Source organism: Chamaea fasciata, unplaced genomic scaffold (genome assembly GCF_029207755.1).
Source record: "Chamaea fasciata isolate MVZ Bird 193981 ecotype frontalis unplaced genomic scaffold, bChaFas1.0.hap1 SCAF_2, whole genome shotgun sequence".
Lineage (NCBI taxonomy): Eukaryota > Metazoa > Chordata > Aves > Passeriformes > Sylviidae > Chamaea > Chamaea fasciata.
Genome location: NW_027094087.1, coordinates 100,847,891 through 100,870,589, shown reverse-complemented (window position 1 = coordinate 100,870,589; position 22,699 = coordinate 100,847,891). Strand labels below are relative to the sequence as shown.

Below are 22,699 nucleotides of genomic sequence, written 5' to 3'. Positions count from 1 at the left end.
AACTTCACAGTCTAAAAGTCTGGTATTGGAAGTTTAAAAATCAAAAGATCAAATCTGAACTCTGTTTGGAGCTGCAATTTTTTTTTGTTTTTCATGTGGAAAAGGAGGATTTATTAATTGGAATAAACCCCAGATCTATTATCTCATTTATAGAATATCATTCAGAATTTGCAATTTCCTGATTTAAAAAAAAAAATCCATTATAGAATTGGAAAATATTTATAATGCAGGAACAGTCATGCTGCACACACAGCTGAACATGCTCTAAACTAACTTGCTCAGATGCTGGTAACCTTTTACTGTCAGGAATAGTAAGTGTGACTGTAATGTTACACTGATACTGACATAGCAGTATAAAAGTCAGTTATGTTCTGTTTACATAATACTGTTTTGTTCTGGAACCTTGAAACTGAATAATGGATGAAGTTTTAAGCCTTTTATTCTTATAAGAGTGAGATTGGGGTTTTTTTTGTTCTTTTTTGAATGACAGAGATTTTGTGTGTGTTAATATATATATTATATACATAAAGATAGTAATATTATACATATAGTTCCTCTTTTCTATTATTTTTGCAGAAACATATGACATATGCTAGCGAAGATATGACAAGCTGCTTGTCATTGCACGACCAAATTTGTATGGACATAAAAGCTCTAAACAAAAATGCTTCCCAGAAGCCCCCAAATATCTTGTAAGCAGTCAATATGATGTGAGATACACTACTGCATGTTGGAATCGATTCTAAAGAGATATTTAGAACTATGACAGTGGTAAAGATAACTCAGGCCAATGTTCTGGCACACTGGCAGAATACAATTATCTTGCCTATACCTACTGATTTTTCCCAGCTCAGGACAAAGCTTTTATGAGTAAAAGAAATAAAACATTTGTTCCTGTATCAATAAGAAAAAAACTGAGCAAGTTCAAGGTCATTTACAGGAAATTAAACTCTAGCAAAGAAAAGATTTTCTAGAAGGATAAAAAAATTGCCTTTTTTCAAATCGAGATGTCTGAAGTTCAGAAATGATCTAGTTATGTAAGAGTAAAATCTGATGACAAAAGTCAAGTTTATAACATCTTTATTTTAAAAGGCAGGACAGTGGGCACAGAGCAAAAAAATGCACACAAAGACAAGGGAACATCTGTGACAATTCAGTCTAGCAAACATTCACAGAATCTTTGACAGAAGAAAGGCAACACAGAGCAATAGTATGAGAAGCAATATTTTACAGTAGTGGCAAGTCCAGGTGGAATACATGTCACTCATAATTCGAGATGAATTGTCATGTACCAGTTAGGTATGTCAGTCAAACATCAAATATTTACTTCATCATAAAATTGATGTAAGCAGAATCACTTTGCATTAGAGCTTTCAATATTTTCATAAGCATTTACACAACTTCTATACAGAAAATTAAGTAGAGGAACACAGACTCTTCACCACTCAAGAATCTGATTAAGCTGCATTTATGGCACAGAACAATTTTGCAACAACATTAGACCATTGCCAGGACAACTTGAACAGAGTTAGCATATAGAGCTGGGCAGGAAACATTTTGGGAAAATAGGGAGTAGGAAAAGAAAAGAGAAAGATAAGCATATGCCAAAATAGCAGTAACTTGGTGTTGCAGGTACTGCTATTTCTTCCATTTCCTAAGAAGAAATGCTTATTCTTCTGTGGGTTCTTCTCTCAAAGGAGCTGTTCCACTTTGTGAAAATATTTGAGTAATTTGGAGCAAGGACTTAAAACTAACTGTCTCAAAGTTAACAAAGGGCCTTTTTCACAAGGCCACATTCAGCACCTCTGTAGTCTTTTCACTGTTTTAACAAGATGAAACAGCTTCAAGAGAATGTACTGAGGGAACCAGACAATGTACTCCAGAAGAACCTCTAACTTCTGGGCAAGGGCAGTCACTTGTTAGATCTAAGATCTTGGTTCAAGCCTCTGGTTTAAATAACAAAGACCCTGCACTCAAGTTCCTTGCATTCTAAAAAATAATGCTGCCTCCAAAATATTTGCTATTTTGAGTGTATCTCTGGTTTTGACTGGCAATTCCATCCCGGAGCTGAAAAATCTTCAAAATAAAAGGTTAGTGGGTATCAGCCAGTTCCTTTGAAAAAATTTGGTTTTGGTAATTTGGCATTATAAGCAAAACAAAGTACTTCATTAAAAAAATTCCCAACCAGCTCTAATAACATAAGCTATTTTTTTCAGTTCCGAGTTAAAATTACATTACATGTTTCTTTGCAGTCAAGACAATATCTTGCTGAATGATATATAAAGCAAAACAAGATTCCAGTTGTCTTATGTTATAGGTAAGATAGAAAGATCCAGATATGAAGGACAATGTAAAATGGTAAAAGGGTTCAACAGTAGGAATAAATACCTTCTTTAGCCACATAAGTCACAACATAAGAACCACCTTTTTACATAAATGTCCGGTTTCCTCAGCTAACTTCCAGAAAATGGATGTAGGTGGAGCTACTGAAGGACAGGAAGCAGACTCTAGTGAATCAGAGCAGGTGAGAAGGGTTCTGGAGTAAACATCTTCTATTACTGACATAGGTGTAAAACCTGAACACAAGCTGAAATAGCAACTGTCCACCACCCACCACCCCCCTTTCTTTTTTAAGCACATAATTCACTGGTTATTTGTGTGAAAACACAGTAAGTCAACAAACCACTGAAACAGTATAGATAGCATGAGTTCAGGGCCCTTTCAGAGAGAAGTGTTTCAGTGAGTGCTACAAAGCATAGCTGAACCATGCAAACGTATGCAGTCCATTCCTCCCACCAATCCTGTGAAGCTCCATCTGCTTGTTTTTATTCAATATGATTTATTGTGATTTAACAAAGTGTAAGATTAAGAGTATTTTAAAGCCAAACACCTCTCAAAGAAACAAAATGAAGGTATTTCCCTTTAAATCCTGCAAAGCTATGAATATGCTGTCATTTTATTAGCATAATTAAGGTGCTCTATGTTATATAATGGAGCCATGTGATGCTTTTAACCTTTTAAAATCAATATACACCATTAAGATTTTGCTTAGTCCCTTTTCCCATAGAATGTATTAATTTCCTCCTGTGTGTAAACAAAGAGAGCAGCAGTCCCCATTGTAGGGTGAAAATATTCTTCATTAATATAGTATTACTTTATATATGGAAACATGCATTTTTATATTTTTTCCACTTGTCTAACAATTCATGCTTCTGGAATCCACAAATTTCTATACACACTACACACACAAGCACTTTGTACTATCTTTAGTTAAAGACTAATAGCAGGGAAAAAGATTGTGAAGGACTGGACAAAAGTATATAAACTTTAATGCATTCATGTTATGGGTGCAATGAAGGATTTCTTGCTGCTCAGAAGGGGACAGAAAACATGCCATGCTAAGCCAGTATAGCTGGAGGAAGCAACTAAGCACATGGACAATTGCCAATCTCCAGAAAAGCGTGAGGTTTATTCCTCCTGTTAAAACCACTTTTTTTTTTCCTGCCATTCTTTACTCGTGGGTGCAAATTACAACTCACCAGGTATCAAAGGTGGTTTGTCTCTTGGGATGGTTTGTCACCGTGGTGCTGTCTGCTGGTAACACCGAGGCTCTGTTTGACACATTGTTTTCTATGTAGGTACTCTCTGGACGCGGAGATGGAACTGAACAGAGAAACAGCAAACAATGTACATGGAAGCTGACTTTTGTGATCCTTGCAGGGTAATATTGGTTGTAAAATGAGGCTCACAGAACTTGAGTAAATTACTATTAGATTTGAGAACACTTCTATTTGTAGGGAGCTCTAAGTGTGATTGATATTTAAAAACAGGAAAGAGAATAAGAGGTTAGAATACTGTTACTAAAGACATGAAATACTATAGTTTACACTTTGTCTTTACTTTAGACCTTAAAAAAAGTAGTACCCATCTTGGAAAAAAAAAATTGATTCTTAATGTAACTAAGATATAATGCACTAAAAATTAAAACATCAATATCAGATACTATGTATTTTTTAAAAAGACACATTGTGGTTTTGAAAATACCCAACTCTATAGAGATCTAGAACATATATTTATCAGAATTATGAATGTCACTAGAAATACCTGCACTGTATTAAAAATCGACCAGACACTAGTTGGAACATTAATGCAGCATCACATTACACAATCTATCAAAACAGCATCTGTAAGTTTTAGTTCAAGCTATAGTACAAAGTATATGCTAATAAATACTGTTCTAATACAAAGGTTAAACATTCTATAAATAAGGATTTACCTTTTTCACAGTAACTTCCATATACTATTAGCACCAGTTTTGCATATATGCTATTATCAATGTAATATTTTAAATATAATATCATCTTCCCAAAGCAATGATTAAGTCTATATAAAATATATTTGTTTGATAGATAAAGTTGAAGAGGAAAACCCCTCTTGTTTATAATAAGGAACTGAATAAATCCCAGACCTACAGTTTCTTTAGCACATGACTTACGGGAAGTCATTCTTCTTTGGAACTTTTGTTTCACGATGTATAAAAGAGAAGGATAATCCATGTCCAATTTTTGGGGATTAATGAAAGCAATTCAGGACTGAGAATTCTTAAGGCTCCTCTACTGTATTTGCAACAAAAACACTCAAAAGTGTCACTCAAAATAGTAAAAGCTTTAGTCCTGCTCACAGGTTTTAATATTGCAGTGGGACACTTGCATGGATTGTCAGATTTTAACGTGTCTAAATCAGGTCATCAGCCAACCGATCAACCTGAAGAGGATCAGAGGGAGATTTGTGACTCTGCTTAAGGTTATTAGCTGACTCATAATCGAATTTCAGCTGATTGGGACTTCTTAAGATTCAGGGGAGCCTCACAAGCCTCCTAAACACTTGCAGGACAGTAATTAGCCTCTTATCATCTTTTTTCAAAACAATTACCCAGGTTTAGCCATGAGGCAGCTGCTCAGAAATCACCATAAGAGAACAGTATCTATTTGTGCGGGCCCCTACACAGACCTGTTTTATTATTTATTCTGAACTGGAATTATGTAAGTGTGCTCTAGGAAACCCTGATCTTTACTAAAGTCTTAACAAAAGAAATGCCACAGGTTTCAAGCCATGAAAAGCTAGCATTACACTTCCACGCAACACAGTAACTGAAACAGATCAGTATGTCTATGTGCTACAAGTGCTTAAGTGTAAATAGAGTCTTTATAAAAATTGAAAATAAAAATTAAAAATATTAATTACCTGCTTACTTTGGTTATATTAGTTCATTTTGCCCTGATAAATTATACTCTGCTGTACAAGGTACTGCAGTGGATATACTTTCCAATTAAAGTGAGCTATCACTTACAAATAAACAACACGGTACCAATGCAGTTCCTGCAAACAACCTAGCAGGTAAACTCACCCTGTGAAAGTTGAGAAACAATTCTTTTTTCCAATAATTTTTTGTAGTTGTTCATGTTAATTCTCTGTATCAATTTCTGCTACTTAATTTATACTCCATGCTAAAATTCTTGATTAAATTTGAAAGATCCACCATGAAATTACCTCTGTAAAAGCTGCCAACTCTTCTTGGAACAGGGTCATTATACAAAATTCTATTCTCCTTAGTAGATGCTCCATCTTCTGTGTGTGGATCATGATATGCTCCACCCTATGCAAAAGAACAATAAACTATTTAAAATGAAAGATTGTAAACTGATTTGCAATTTTTAACCAACATACACATAAGAAAAAAAAATCTTCAAAATCCACCACTTTTCCTTTCATATCATTAATAACTGCAAATATCATATCACAGACTACGTACTCAATAATTATTTGGTTTTGCTGCTTCCTTGCTTCCTTCCAGAGTGACAAAAATGACATTAACAAAATTTTGCCTCTAAGTTGTAACTTTAAAGACATGAATCTGATTCAGGCCCTCGGATTTTCAACCTGAATGAAATGCAACTGTAGCATCTCTGGAGGAATCTTTCCACTGGAGACTTGTTAAATTAATTTCTCATGGAATCTGGTCACTCTACTACTGGCAAACTTTAAAAAGCAGACAGGAATGCATCTAATTTGTGATAATTGCCACACCAAAATACCATCATCTCTTAACATCATTACCTAGAGGCACCAACAGTCACAAAGTCTACTGTATGCAAAATAACAGAAAGTCTCTGAACTGAGAATTCTATAGACAACGTACTTCAGTCAGACAGGATAGCAAAAAGCATATCAATACTTCTAATCTATTCTATTTTCCTGAAAACAGTACTTCCTGGAAGGACTTCAAGTAAAAGTCTAGGTGAGCCCTTAGAAACATCCTTACGCACATCAGTTACCATCACAAATGATTTAACTCTGCTCTTAAATGAATCAGAAGGTACATTTTTTCCTTCAGTATGGACTGACCGCATGAATGCTCTCTTCAAGACCCCAGAGGAAACTACTGAAACCCCTGTACCAACTAAAATCTAGAAGGACAAAGGTTAAAAACCAAAGCCCCCAAAAAACCTAACCAGAATTAAAAACTAGGATTTCACTTCACTGCACAAGTGATTTGCAAAATCTGCTTTGCTTTTTGCGGCTGAAGATCTGGTCTCCCTGTCACAGCGAAAACAAACCTTGAAACCAAGACCTGCAGCTAAAACAGTGCTTCAAATCCCAGCTGGATTTTTCTAAAATTTACCAGAGGCTGAAGCATTTGATTAAATCACTACTTCTATTAGATAACTCCTATTTAGAAGCAGTTAAACTTCAAACATGAGACAGTAACAGCAACTTGTATTTGATTTTCTTCTGCTTAACCCTTTCAGTGTACATTTAATTTAAATGTAAAAAAAACCCCTAAAACCCTTAAAACAAAACTGCTGTGTTGAGATTTGAAAAGTCCTAAAACTAAGACTGGATGAGAGTTTTTTCTTGATTTTTTTTTTTTAAATAAGACTTAAATCTTGGCAAACAAAGATTGTTTTTCTTTAAAAAGACTTGGTAGAGCTAAAAAGAAAATCAATGAGAAACTTAGAAACATGGAAGTGAGGAAGCTTCACAAACTATGAGCAGAGAAAAAAAAATGAAAACAGAAAAGAATCTAGGAGAATACAAATTATTAATGAGCTTTTTAGTTCACTAATTCTGAGGGAAGTGAAATTTTCTGATACCTAATGCATAACGTAGAAAAGGGAAGGAAAAATGAGGATAGGAAAGAGCCAAAGAATGACTTCTTTGTGAAAATGCCTTTATGAGGCATAGTAAGATTGACAATTTGATTTTGATTTGTTACTGAAATCGGTATACACAAATTAAAAACAGCTTTGAGAATTCACAGACTTAGCATCCATTTCAGAAACATCATTTTCCTTTCACACTTCTAATGGCTGAAATACAGATTTAAAAGCACTAAGTGAAGGCTGAAGTTGTAAAAATACTGACCATATGAGATAAAGGGAAGCTCTTTATCTTGAATGAACAGACTTTCCAAAGCAAATGAAAATGAACATAAGCATTACAATACACATCGATTTTGCTAATTAAAACAAAAACCTGTCAACCAATTTTCAAAGACAAAGAATGATCCAATTAAAACAACTGGCCTCTAAATAGTAGGAAATAGAATTAAAATGACTTCAAATTACTATCTGCTGCATAATGCAGGAAATGAACTGAAGAATATAAGGTAGTGTGACCTTTTATTATCAAAAACTGAAATGCTGATATTACTGCCCTTCCAAATAATATCCTGAAGAATAAGTAACATTTAATTTGATAGAAATGAGAGACAGAAAAGTAAGTACACAGGAAAAATCTGGTTTTGAAATGGAGCTGCTGTAACCCCTTCTATTCCATTGCACTTTTATTTTGATATTTTCTCATGTCTGACTACACAAAATCTTGAATGGAGGAGATGTGCTACAAATGAAAAAACACATCACGTCTTTTTTTTCTCCACTGGACTGTGGAGACAACCACTACCTGAAACTCTTTGTTTTATGCTACTTGTAGACCCCTATTAGGTCAACTACACATTTCTTAGATGAACTACTTAGTAGGCAGAGTATTTCGTTTCACAGAGTAAACCACAATCTTTGGACCTTAAATATTATTTGCAGCTCTTTGCCTTTCTTCTATTTGTCAACAAATCCGAACTACGTGTTCTCTCCTTAGAGGTCAGTTTATCACAGGTGTAGGCATAGAGAAATAAACACTAATTTTTGTATTTGTCTCTGAACTATTTTGTTAATAGAGGAATTTAAAGCTCTGAGGACAAATACAGTCATCTTTACATATCTGATGTGTAAAACATGAGATAATTCAGAAGTACTGTGTAACGAATGTAAATTAACACCAGAACCAGCCCATCCTCCACTTTAATTAATGCTCACAGAAAAACACAACCAGGTATCCACTGACAGTAACCACTGTGAGGAGTCAATTTACCAGTGGCCACTACATCATGAAATCTCTAGATTACCCCAGTTAATTATCATACCAATCTAAAGAAATACTGCATGCTTTGATATTTCTCTAATAAATCAGGGTATTTCAGCAATAACGTCCTGCTATACCTGAATGAAACACGGGCTTCAAAAATTAACATCAGCATTCATAACAGAAATACATATAGGAAAAGCTAAATAAAAACACAAATGAGAAAGATAATTTAGGAAAATGATACAATAAAAATCAGACCACGTAACCAAGGACTAAAAACAACTAATGAAATTTTAACTTCAGGGACAATTTTTCCATTCTCACATTTTAGTACTTTAAGATAATGGTATTCATAGTCCATTTTTCAAAAGTACCTTGAAATATTTAGCCCTTCTGAAAAAAAGCCCCTAAGAAAACCCCATGCCTTACAAGACACATAAATGAATAACTGCAAAGAAACAAACAGAAGACAGAAAGCAGGCCACTGCCCCCACGTTGAGTTAAAAAGAGGAAGGTAAACCTTCAAGCAAGAGGCAATATTTTGGACTAACCCTATTAGAATCATCCGTACAGTCTTCTCGTGATGAGCCAACAGACCTTGTGAGTGACTTATGCTGCACCTGTGGAGATAACAGTTGCAGGCTGTTTGCTCTGGCTGCCATCCCTTGCCCTACGCTTAAGCCACCCTCTGAGCCCTTTGACCTCACTCTGTCCCGGCTCACATACATAGAGTGTCTATGAGGGCGCTGCTGTGAAGAAAAAGGACTGGTATAACCTAGACCATAGGAAAAAGATTCATGTGGAGCAGACAGAGAGTGGGAATGGCTTCCATCCATGTGATCTGGCAGTTTTAACTCCTCCATTGTTTTGGAGTGTCTTGTTGGTGGTCTTCGGGCGTCCAGGGTACCCTCGCTGCGGTTATTCCTGGCGGATGGGCTGAGCATAGTTCTGTTATCACTGTGCCGTGGGGCGCTCGGACTGGTAGGAGAGTTCAAGTCCATACAGCTGGATGGAAAATACCTACTGGTGTTTGGTTCTGCAGCTTGGGCCCTGGCCTCAGAAAGGTTGCCCACGGATTTTGAGTCTGTCAGAACTCCATGGCTCTTGGACTTTGTCCGATAGGAGGGACTCTTAGACGACTGTGGGATGGTGTCGATGTAGCTGTGGCGACTGTGCTTGTCACCGGGCTGCAGCGTCCCAGTTTTGCTTTGAGAAGTTTCCATAAAGGAGTGCCGGTTCTGCTGGGATCTGGTGTTAGACTTCAGGTACTTTGTGCCTGAGCCATCAGAACTTTTGGTGTCCACGTTAAAATCAAACTCTGTTTTTCCCTTTGGTTCCTTTGGGCTGAGCAGATGCGGCATGTTGTTATTGGCTATATCCTTGTTGCCAGATCCAGGTGTGTTGCTTGGTTTTTTTGCGTGCATTGGACTAGGTGCAGGTCCAGGAAGGTTTCCATTTAAAAAGCTTTCATTTGCTGGAAGCCCCTCTTCTCTTGGCCCGCCGGCCCCTAGTGTCTGCAAATCCTTGCTGTTTGATCTGTGGTGTGACTGCAAAGCAGAACTTTTGCTGGCTTGGTTTCTATATTAAAATGCATAAAGAAGCATTAGTATACCAGATTACTTATTCATGTATTAATAACTTCAAAAAAGTACACCCATTTCAGTTGCCATTTAAAACCACAAAACTTAACTGCAGTAAGATCAAATATTGCCAACTGAGGTACCAGAAGCTTCACTAAAATAACAGATTTGCAAGCATTGTTATTTCTGGTTATAATCTGATGGCAAACTCTGCTTTGGTTAATGATTTTGCTGACAAAAAACCCTAAAGATATTAAATCTAATCACAGAAATTCCAACATATAATTGCATATTTATGTATGTACTTGTGTACTTTGTGAGTACATCACTAAGTAAAGCATTACATTATGCAAATTAGCTGTATATCAATCAAAAAAATCATAAATACACCTGGCATATCAAAGGAAGGTAGAACAATCAAATATGTCAGCACTGTCAAAAAACCCTGATACAATCAATGCTCCAGGCTATCTAGTGTATTCCTGGTTTGGAGGAGGAGAGGAGAGGAAAGGAGGGGACAAACGATTATTGTTCAGATGGAGTGAGCCTGAGCAAGCCCTGTAACACCAAACCCAAACCCAGGTTTACCACAGGAAGACAGCTTTTGTGGAACTTGGCTCTATCCCAGTTTTTGGCACATTAACTCAGTCCAAAGCTGCACCTGAAAGGCTCTGCAACCAGACTGACTTGGTGCAGAGTTGTGTCCTTAACCTCTACTCTACTTCCTAGTTCTTCTGCTTTTGGGATTACAGGACTGAGATATGAGTTGGTCCTGCAAACCCTGAGCCTGATTTTTTTGGAGCAGGATTTATTATCTCAGGTTTTCTGGCATGAAACCAGTTCTGCTTCTGGACTTAGGCTGGCACTGCAAACTAGCCAAGACTGAGCAGTGCTGGGGCTGTGCTTGTTTGCCTTGGTGGACCCTAGGCAGGCTATAAACAATTAACTTATTTCTGTAACAAATCTATGATGTAACTCAGATATCTCACTGAGGGTTGAAGTTGGAGCTCACTGTACCTTTGTTGACCTTTTTGTTAATTATAATTGGATAATGCTAGCTATTTTTACACCTAGGATTTTTGTACTAACCACTTCCAGTGATCTCATCATCTATTTCATTACAGTTTCTAAAACTTTAGCAATTTTAATGCCAGTTTGAAGTATTTTTCAGTTAACAGAAAGTATATTCTTTAAAAATTTAAGAGATATGAGGAACCTAATATTTGTCCAAAGGCAAGCCTTTTGGACAAGTTTCCAGTGGATGAAGGTCTTTCTTTCTGATGCCACATGTCTAATGGTAAAACTTCTACTCTAAGCATCTGTAAAGGCAGCTAAAACTTTTTGGTGTCTATCTTCTAAAAATTATAGATTGGGATTATCATCATCCCAAGTCTTAAAATTGAGGAGCAATTTTTTGAGTCTCACAAAATAAACTAAAGAAAAACATGCCTAGGATTAAAAGCCTGCATATAGAATATTAAAATATTCTGCATAATTCAGAGGGTGACCTTTATGAATGCATTTATCAGGGCAGTAACATGAAGCTTTTTGTACTAAAGTGTTTTATCCACCAGTTAACCTGGTTCATTGAGGCATTAAGTGGCTTCTCTCAAGCTACGTGGGTCCAGCAAAGGAGTCACTGGACAAACTTTGAGTTTGAGTCTGAGGTCAAATAGACTAGACCTGATCCACAACTGCAACTGCAGACAAAATTCTGTTCATCTCCAATCTGGAATGTGATCAATGCACACAATTATCAGGATATTTAGCTGCTACAAATCTGTGTGAACTTTTAAGCTTTTTTAAATATCAAAATCTTGGACAGATTTGTACATACACAGCAATGTGCACAGAAAAGAGCATTCCTTTGGAATCTTGGGCATCTTCCAAGCCACAAAATTCCTATTGTTCAAGAAAAAGGCTAACATATTTTTAAGGTGGATCAGCCAATTATTTTTCTTTGTCATATGCAGAAATGGTTGCAACATTGTCTTCTTTTTTCTTTGTTTTAAGATGCATTCAGCCTGATGCAGAAAGTTAGCAAAAATTTCAGCTTGAGTAACTGTAAATACACTGTCTGCTTCCTTTATTCAGTAAGGCAACACAGAACAGCACACAACATGTCTCAGCGTGCCTATGCTGTCAAACAACCACCTCTCTTGTAGGTGATGCTGCATGCGAGCACCACAACTCACTCACTGGCAGAGCAAATGTCAGTGCTAACAGTGACAAGACTACATTTACCTGTTCGATAAAGTGTTGCTGTCTGCATGGTAAGGTTTTCTCTTAGCTGACCTTGAAGGTGAACTTCCACAGCGATCCAAGAGTCTTTGGGTTTGAAACGAAGGGTGGTTCAAACATTGTTCTGTCAAATATCTATCTGCTGGATCTAACTTCAGTAAGTTCTTTGAAAAACAAATCCCAAAGTTTAAATGCTAGTATCTGTATTTACATTAGCAACCCCCCGCGCTGCCAAAAACCAAAACCAAACCAAAAAAACCCCAACCATAAAACCCCCCAAAACCCACAAAATAAGCAAACAAACAAACCAACCAAACAAAAAACCAACAAATCCCCCCACAAAAACCCAACAAAATAAAGAAAAGTATTGGGATATTTTTTTTTAATCTCCAGAGTTTCTGGGATTAGGTGTTACTGCTAGAGTAATTTCACGGTGCATTAAACTACATATGATACAAAAATAAACATATATATGTGTTATATGTACATAATGCTATGTACACATATATGATAGTATGCTTAAAATACAAAGGTATATAAAACTTTAAAAATATGTTTATATATATCTATATATGTTTTAAATATATGGATTTTAAACATATTTTTCAGGCTATACCTTACAACATTGTTTTGAATCAAAAATATTAAATTAACCAGTAATAAAATGCTACAATGAAACAGGCTTTACAAACAAAACAACTATATGGTAACATTTTAACGCAAACATCATTTTAAAATTAGTATTTTTATAAAATACACAAATGTAAGAGTTCTGGTTTTAGCTTACAGCGTTCAAGCCCTCCCATATTTTCAAAGAATTCTCTAAACTGTATACAATGCATTCAGAATAACACTTGCCTTATAATTCTGTTAGATCAGTTGTGATTCTAAACAAAGACACTTCCTGACATGTAGAAAATATTTAATCACAAAACTGAAAACATGAGCTTGGGTATTTTGGGAAGTTTGAAAGGTTTCTTGCAGTGAAGGAGCAATACAAAGCATACATTAAAATATTCAAACATGCATGACTGTTAGCAAGGCTAAAAGTTTGAATGGCTATTAAGCAAGAAACCCAGGTATTTCTTAAGGGTTGTATATGTTTAAGGAGAGAAGAAATCTATGTGTGTCTATGCACATGCATACACACACACACTACAATAACACCATATTCAGCCACCTGACCACAAACTGGCTTTCCCTTCACAGGATCCCTGCACTTCAAGATGGAAAATGCTCAGGAAACAAAGCAAGTGGCAAACCAAACTCCTGTGCAGTTTGGTCACACAGTATGCTGCATCTTTCTTTCTCAAGTGACAAACTGTACTGAATGATTAACAACTTATTTCCCCCCCCCCCTTAATTTTTTTTTTATGGTGCTCATCACTACAGTGGCTCAAAAGGCCGAACAAACATGAGAAGGCCACAAGTGATTCCTACATTCCCACTCAGAAGAGAGGATGTTCCCAGGCTTCTCCCAAGTGCCTGCAAAGTACCATACACAGGCTGTATAACAAGCAAGGAGAACTGGAAGTCTGTAGGTTATCATAAGGCTGCGAATCTGCCTGGAATCACAGAGAAGTAGTGTGACAGGGCTCATGGCTGAGGCATGGGCACTGATGGGTACAACCAGTCTTGGAAGGGGATGGAGAGGGAGAAGAGTAACACTCCATATAACTGACTTCCTGGATCGTATCCAATGTCAGCCTGGAACAAAAGGTTTATCCATTGACAATCTCTAAGTCAGGATTAGAAGGGAAAGCAACATTTGGTACGGTATGGTGGGAGTTTGTCACCAACAATGCACTGAAGAGCATGAAGGCGATGAAGAGGAAAACTCTCTACAACGACAAAAAAAATGTCTCCTAGTCACAGATCCTCATCCTCACAGCAGACTTCAGCTATCCTGACATCCAGCCTGTGTACATGTTCCAGATTTCCAGACTCGTTGGTGGAAATTTTCTAGTGCAGCTGCTGGAGAGGCAAATTAGCCAAGGGGGGGACTTCAGTATACCTGAGCTGGTGCTCAACAACAGTGAAGTACTGGTGAGAAATCTGACCAGAGAAGATACTCTGAGCTGTAGCAACCATGAGATGATTATAGCTAGGACTGAAAGAAGAGGTGGGAAGATAAACATCAGAGATAAGACCCAGGACTTCAGGAGAGCAAATTCCATTTTCTATAAGGAATTACTGGGCAGAATCTCCTGAAAAACTACCATAAGAGGAAAGGTGTCAAGGACAGCCACTGCTTTTTATGGAAAATTTATTAAGAGTTCAGGAACAAAGCATCTTACTGTATAGAAGACCAAAATCTTTTTCATAGGTTCAGGTTGACTGAACAGGGAGTTTCCTGATGAACAAAAATGCAAAAAAGAAGTGTGTGAGAACCAGAGTGAAGGACAGGGTACAAAGGTAGACTATAAAAGTAGTATATTAGCACAAATGTTAGGCCACTTCAGAAGGCCAAAGGCAGCTAAGGCAAGTGAAGAAAACCAAGGGTAAAAAGAAAGACTTCTACAAGTAAACAGAAGCTCAGAGGAAATGCATGTCTGGTGCTGAATGGCAGAGACAATTGAATGGCAGATGATATAAAAAAGAGAGTCTCAACATCTTTTATTCCCAAGTCATAACATGCAAAACCAGTTCCTAACTCCCTAATACTTGCAAACCAGCATGACTTGTGAAGGAGAGCGGAGGACTGGAGCAGCAACAAAGTAACAAGGTCAAATTGGTGCCTCTTCACTAATCTAGTCCAGAAATGTTCTCTATATATTAATAACTGCCTACTTCAGTTGGCATAAATTAAAGCGTGGCTTATTCAGTAATCTAGTAATCCAACCTGAAGTCCCTGGGAATGCAGATAATGAGGAGCACAACAAGTGTGGACATGTGTCAGACTGTCCATTGTCTGCAGAAGAGACAGGCCCACAACAAAGTATGTGCAGCATTTGCAACATGCAATTTAACCACAAGTCCCTTTTGTTCTCTCCTTGTAGGCTCATTGCTTAACAAGGTTCCAATTCCTGAATTAAGAAATGCAGGTCAAATACGAAATATCCCCTTTACAGAATTCCTGACCTTTCTCACCTTGTAGGCAGAAACATGGGCAGAAAAGATGAAAAGAATGAAGTTATTTGGAAAACTGTGTTTCCCTAAAACTCAAGTGCTTCATTTCACAACTCTGCAACTTTTATATCATATCAAAAGAACCTAAAATACACTGAGATTTAGCATAAAATCTAGCATAAAATGAAAATAAACCCTCCCCCAGTGCATGTAACAATGGTCTTAAGACCGATCTTGAAGTTTCCATTCTGCAATATATGCTACCAGATCCTGAGCTACAGCTAACTATGAAGAAAAGTTTCTGTGAATTAGAACATGGAGGAGAAAGTACAATACCAAAAATAGTAATTATATGCACTGGAGTATAACATGTTGCAGACTCCGTGAAACCAAGATAAAACCCATGCTGACTCTCTTCATAAGGCAAGGAGATCAAAGGGATTTGAACTGCCTGGGTTGAAGAAGAGTAGAGCAAATTTGATGGATTTCTGCTGGCTACAACAATACTATTAAAAGCAAGGAAACACCCAAGTATATCCCAAGGCATCTTTGTTTTCCAAGACAACTGGTGCAGAGGTGTTTGGGATCATGCAATTCATTCAGAGTTGATTAGCCATATCCATGCTTCATGTGTGTCCCATTTTGCCTTTAATTCTTAGGTGGTTCTATGATTCTAAACCTAATTTTGGATACTGTGACTTCTTTCTTCAGTTTAGTGGGGATGAAATGATGTGAGGGGTTGTACTGCAGCTTACCATGGGAATGTTTCTATGGTACAGTAGGAAGAACAACAATATGAGTTCCATACCCAGAACAAGGCACAAATGCATAGTCCAATGTTTTTGTGGGGAATGAGCTTCTCCTGATTCTCCTGATTCCCCATAAGAACTCTCAGAAACATAACCTAGTCTGGCCACGTGTAACTAGCTGACTTTTTACAAAACAGTACTGAAGAATAACCTAACATAGATGGTGTAGAGATGACAGCAGGCAGATTAAGAGCTGGATAAAAACCCCCAAAACTCCCATGTGTCAACTCTGTCTTTGACAACTGTCCACATCCTCACACTTACCCAACAACAAACGAAAAACAACTCAGGTTAGCCCAGTACTCTGTGGATGTATCTAAATATGATGGGTTGAGAGCTCCCACTCCAGCAGTCAGTGCCTCTGCATGGATGTCAGTGTGAATGCACAGCCTGCAAAGGATGGTGATGATGCTTTGTCTGGGCTACATATTCTTTATCAAATCAGTTTAAATTGAACAGACTCTCCTGGTACGTGCAAGGGATATTTTCATGATTCCTAGGAAATACCAAGCCTTACAACAAACAATGGTGGAATCAAAATACCTCAAAAGGGAGTTCCCAAGTCCTTCTAAAATGCATTATATTACAATAAAAAAAAAAAAAAGGTAAGAAATCACTTATATATTTTCCAACATATTACAGACAGAAAATAAAAGACATTTTCCTACCTTCATAAGATCAAGCAATACACCACTTAAAATTCCCAAGTATCTTCTCTCTAAAGACTGTGGATGATTGACTGCTGGAAACTGTAAAAAATACACCGTAAACATACTGATCATGTAAACAAGGTAGTACATGAATGCAATGTTTCAAGAAATAGAAACTAGTGCATCAATGCATATAATTAATGGGAATCATTACTTACAGAAGCACTGAAAAAGTTAGAGGTTTATGAAAACTATAAAGTATTGTAGTAAAACAAGTAACTCTTGATGTGTGGTAAGCATTTAATCAACCAAAGAAAGTATTCTTGATTATTAGGCCAGCCAAGAAACCACTCTCAAGTGAGAAATAATCAACTTAAATCTTTTTTTGTGGCATTATGATTGACAGGCGGTTTAAAATAAGATTCAGAACTAACATAAGTGACACATTTATTAAAAAAAGGTTAAAAATAGCTCAGAGAGAATTTGGGAGTGCAAATACAATACTAATTAAATACTAAACATTAACAAACAATTCCCAAGTGTTTTTAGTGAAAAAAAGGCAAATGCTCAAAGGTTTAAGTTTCAGGGTCATGCTGCTGGCAACACCATGAGAAGCAGTGCACACTGCTGGGGGCATCCATTAGTTGTACTAGCATTGCTTTCACAAATTACATTATGTGAACTTTGAAGAAAAATGCAAGAACATTAGTTTGAATGTTTTTATTCCTAAATAGTCTCTGTATTTTTCTTTTGACTTTGCTTTATTTTGAAGTGGCTTACTAATAACTGGGAATTTTTTGAAGTCCAAGTCTGCTATATTGATCTTAAACAGTAACTTAGCTAAACCAAGGCTTCCATGCTTCCTCCAATTTTAACAATAACCAAATAATAAAATGTTCGTGTCTTCCTGTAGAGTGCCAATCATAAAGAAGCTTTTATATCTAGAATGATCATGGAAACAGAAAAATGTGCTGAAGTCGCGCGAAGCACCAGTTGCTATTCACTGTAATTGTTCAGATTCTTCATGTAACTTATTTGTAGAACAAATATTTACAGCCCTACATTGCCACTCTCACTTTTCTGTAACGTCATGAGCCTATTGATAATTTCTATTCCCATATTATTTTATTTCCTTATGTCTTCAACATACCCTGGCTGTTTTCCTCCTCAAAAGAATTGAAGAGAGATCACTAAATATTCCCTAAACCTCAGGAGTGAGGAAAACTGTGTTACGTACATATATATGGAGGATATGAGTAGAAAGAAAAGATAAAGTTTGCAAATTTGGATCCATGCTGGAGTGTTTGAAGAGAATTTTTTTAATCCTGTTTTACAATATGGTAGTATTCATTTAGGGTAAAGTAGAAATTCACAAAGTCTAAGCATATGGATAAAAAATTCCACATCATGGGCTAATTTCTATCTTGAGAATATCCAGCACCAAATCCAGTCTGTAAGTAATAGCTTGATCACAGTATACCTACTATCTGCTCTGCCACAGTAAATCTTTCACTATTAAGCACTACACTACATTCAGAAAAAATGCACTTTTAAGATTATCTTATCGCACAGGATAATTTTTCCCATGAATTAACCAATTAATATCATATTTCAAAGAAATAATTTTTGTAATATTTTATGTTTAAGCCATTTTTCAGACTTGACTTCAGTTCTAAAAAATACTCTCTATGAGGAGCCATATGGCCCTGTCCACATCAGCAGTATCCTGACTTTACAGACGGGACTAAGAAGGCAGGAACACGTCTGAGGCCCAGCAATAAACCACTGATCCAGGATGAGAACAGACTCATAACTCTGAACCTTGTGCTAATCACATTAGGTCCATGCTGTCTTCTTGAATTACTGTATTTTAAAGCTACAAAACAAAGATACTTCATCCTCATCTTAAGACATCACACAGCATTTATCCAAACAAGATTACACTGCACAACCAGAAATGCTGTAAAATAACATTGAAGAGGCAGTAATTTATTTTGCTTACAATTTTTAAAGTATTGCTTTCCTGATAAGGGGTTATAAATTTCTCATACAAAACCCCCATCCAGCCCCATCCTGTTTTAAACAGGGTGAAATACAAAAAGGACCTTGCAAGAAATGCTTGCCTAATACTTTTTTTAAACTGTCCACTCTCTAAGGGTCTACAAATGTCAACAAAAACTCTTCAGAATTAGTTATCCTTATACCTAAAATAATTACTTTAACACCTTAAGCCAACTCTTTTATTTTCTTACCATTGTTAACTAAACCAAATTTATGGCAACTTTGAACATGTTTTAACAGAACTAGGTCTCCACTCCTTCCCTTTCACATTTGCACATTTTCTCTTTCTCGGAGAAGAACTCAATTTTTGAGTCTTTAGCACAGATCAGGCCTCCTAAAGCCTTCATATGTCTCTTTATATGATTTGCAATAATGAATTCAGAATATTATCAAGATCATAAACTCACCTTTCCAAGCAACATTCATCAATAAAGAAAGGACACCCAAAACTGAATTACAAGGAAACATGAGTACAATCACTGACCAGGTATTGTTAAAAGTAACAGAGCTATTACTGATTTACTGATTTTGTTATTTTGTCATATTGCATGTCCCAGCTTGCATAGATCTTCACACGAGTGAGTCTCTGTCACTATGTTATACCGGCAAACCCTTGAAAAGAAAATGCTGTCCGTAGGAAGAGCTTTTTTACTCATGAGACTTACATAAACTCCCCAGGAATGTAAGTCAAAAGACAGAAAGCTCTTCTGCCATGAGAGTAGCATCCATAGCTCAGATTTTCCCAACAAATTAGCCTGAAGACAGAAGTCCTGAATTTTCCACAACCCGACCTTACAGAACTTTGTCACTAAACTTTACAGCGCAAACCTGGCAGGGAAATGTTAGAGTGGGTATAAGAGGTAAATTGCAGGCCAAAAATATCAAAGAAATGAAAGAAAATCTTTAAAGAACTTTCAACAAGAAAACAAATGTATTTATAATACTCACTTCTGGTACAATCACAATTTTACTTTGACTTATGAATGCCTTACAATCTACATATCCTATACTTACCCAGAAACGTAGGCAGTAGGTAATGCATAATGTAAATGAAAAGAACCTTTGCAGCACTTCACAGAAGTAAATAAGAAAAAAGAACAAAGCTTTCTCTTACCCGCAAGCCATGGAAGCGTGGGTTGCTGTAGAAGAGCTTCATCTGCTCGGCTGGCAGAGGGCCCAGCACCTTCTGAATGGTGAAGAGCTGGTCAATCTCACTCTCGCCAGGGAACAGGGGCTGCCCGTCGCTCAGCTCCCCCAGGATGCAGCCCACAGACCACATATCCACAGCCTTGCCATAAGGGGCTCTGGGAGGCAAAAAGAAAATGTTTGTCACCCACTGCCTTCTTACTGAGCTGCTCCCATTTATTGGCCCTATTTCCCATGGCACACTTCCTCACAACACAGAAATATAAACTTTGTTATTAAGAAAACTACCTCAAAAACCAGCCCTCTGTTTCTGCATTAGATTTCCTGATATATCTATCACCGCTTGAAAAGGCAGGAGAGGAATTCTCACTTGCCCCCAGCGACCTTGATCTTTTTGAAAAATCTTACATACAAAAATAATCTTTTTGACTGCAAAGCATTCCATAATGCTTTGCATTCCATAACCACTCACAGTTAAACTACCACTAACTTCCCTTCTCTCTAGAGCTCATGCCTGCACTCTGTTCCTGCATTATATTTCTTGTTTGATGGTGCTTAATAGGTGGATGGGCATACTGGGCCTGGCCACTGGGAGAACAGAAATTCTAAGAAATATTTATTTCAGCATTTCTACATAAAAAATTTAATTAGTGAGAATGAAAAAAATACAAAATTATTTTTATACACAAGAATTTTAATCAGTGAGAGCACAGTGAGTGCTCCTGAAAACTGTTCCTTAGAAAAAACAAGTGAGAAAGCAGTGAAAGCATCATAAAATAATTGCTGTTTGGGAGCAAAGCCATAGGTTGGGGTTTGGGGAGAACTCTTTTTATATACACCCATATTCTTGCTTGTTGAATTTGTAAAAAAAGTTTGTAAACACCCATATTATTCCAGTAATGTCTTTCCAATGTTTAGATTTTGAACAGAATTACTAGAATTCTTTTCATGTAAAAAACTATAATAATAATAAAGACTAGAATAAAGATTGAACTGTAAACATATTTCACTGACTCTCTTCTTTTTGAAACCTGTAATCCATTAACTGAAACTCTGCTTCAAGAGATTTAAGTTACAGCTTTCTGGAGTAAGACAGCACCAAGAGTTGCAGGTGACAAATCCTATCCTAAATCCGACTTCTTCACTCCTTCCTTATGATGCTGATTCATGATATTTAGAGGAAACATCCTCAAACTAAAAAAAAAAAAGTTTGACTCTTCCCTGTTGATTACTCATGATTATTTACTTCACTTGTGGGGAGGAACAGTAAACCCTGATGGTGATTTGGCTGGGTGAAGGTGAGAAAGCATTTCTAGCTGGGCAATAGCCCAAGTGAAACCACAGGCTCACTGAGCTGACTGCTGCAGGACTCTCTGTGGTAGCTGGGAAAGCTGAAGTAGGGCATCAAAACTTCAAGAAACACCTGCCTTAGAGAATGTGCCATGAGACACTGCAGTCCTCTCACAACAACCATCCTAAAATCAAAAGTTTGCCCCACTGGAAGAGACTGCAGACAAGGAACCACCAGAGGCAAAGCAGACCATGTCACAATTCCTCAAGTACCACTGCTACTCAGTGGTGCACACAATTTGCTTTCTAATCCTGCATAGCGGCTCTCTGTGGATTTGCTGAGAGACTCAATGTTTGACCTTTCTAACAGGAAAGGACTGACAGGATGCTGCTAGTCCAACCCACCCATTAGGTCAGAATGACAAGTAAGGCCTAGGTTTCTTTTCCTCATTGCACAAGGCAACACAGGCAAGAATGGACCCCAAAGACAAGGATCTGCTCTTTCTGTGCCTCTGTCGAGAAACTGAGGCTCTATAGGCAAATCAGTGAGAGTGCAGGTAAAAATCCTACCCTTTTATTGTGACAAAAACCCAAACACATCTTTGTTTGCAACTCCTTTAATACACAGTTTTCTCCACTACAATATGAAATGGGGAAAAGGCTGTTGTAGACTGGGGTACTGTAGAACAAGCTGGGGTTACAACTGAGGGATGGGTTAAAACTCCTTTGAGGTATGGACCATTACCTTTCCTTGCTCTCAAGGAAGCTTAACTACAGTTAATAACTGTTCACTATTTACTCTGTAGTCAAACAGAAACAAATCAGAAAACAGCCATTTCTTAAGACAGCACCAACTCAAACGCTGTTGTTTGAAAAGGCAAACTTGAGAATTCTTTTCTGCTGATTGTCAGGATCAGTCTCGTCAGATCTGTCCTATAGGAGTTATTTCATTTCTCCAGCCATGTCACTCTTGCATTTTTGCTGCAGGAGTGACAAGGCTGAAGAAATGAAGTAACTCCTATAGGACAGACAGACCCTATCTCAGAAGCACTACAGTCCATGCCTGCATACATTAGATTCTCCAAAATATGCTTCCTACCTAGTAATTTAGCATGCTTTAAAATCTACTGGCTTTTAGCAATATTTTTCCATCAAAGGGTACAGAGTACTCCACTAACAGTAGTTACCTGAGGCTCTCCAAAGTGAGTAGATTTTAGATGTTCTGTGAATAATTAGGGAGCAATTTCTTTCCCCTCCTGAAATTTAAGTCTTGAATGTTATCACTAAACAAAAACCTCTCTGGGACACATTTTAAAAATTGAAAAAGTAAAACTGTATTTGTTAAATTGAATGTATTTAATAAACCTGTGAAGACTTTTGAATATTAGATGCTTATAAAGATTTGGTAAATGTAAGGAAAGGGGGAATG

The 22,699-nt window shown here is 37.0% G+C and overlaps 1 protein-coding gene across 3 annotated transcripts in view; it reads right to left on the bottom strand.

Moving 5' to 3' along the window:
- The window catches only part of CDKL5 (cyclin dependent kinase like 5), a 131,007-nt gene that overhangs the window by 17,812 nt on the left and 90,496 nt on the right, over positions 1–22,699 (bottom strand). For 2 of the 3 annotated variants that reach the window (XM_066176895.1, XM_066176896.1), the window contains exons 9-14: positions 19,949–20,138; positions 16,792–16,872; positions 12,249–12,409; positions 8,976–10,002; positions 5,551–5,656; positions 3,540–3,663 (exon numbers count right to left, since the gene is read on the bottom strand). In XM_066176895.1, the coding sequence (XP_066032992.1) occupies positions 3,540–3,663; positions 5,551–5,656; positions 8,976–10,002; positions 12,249–12,409; positions 16,792–16,872; positions 19,949–20,138 (1,689 nt within the window). The remainder of the gene's footprint in view (positions 1–3,539; positions 3,664–5,550; positions 5,657–8,975; positions 10,003–12,248; positions 12,410–16,791; positions 16,873–19,948; positions 20,139–22,699) is intronic. The other variant, XM_066176897.1, reaches the window with a different exon arrangement.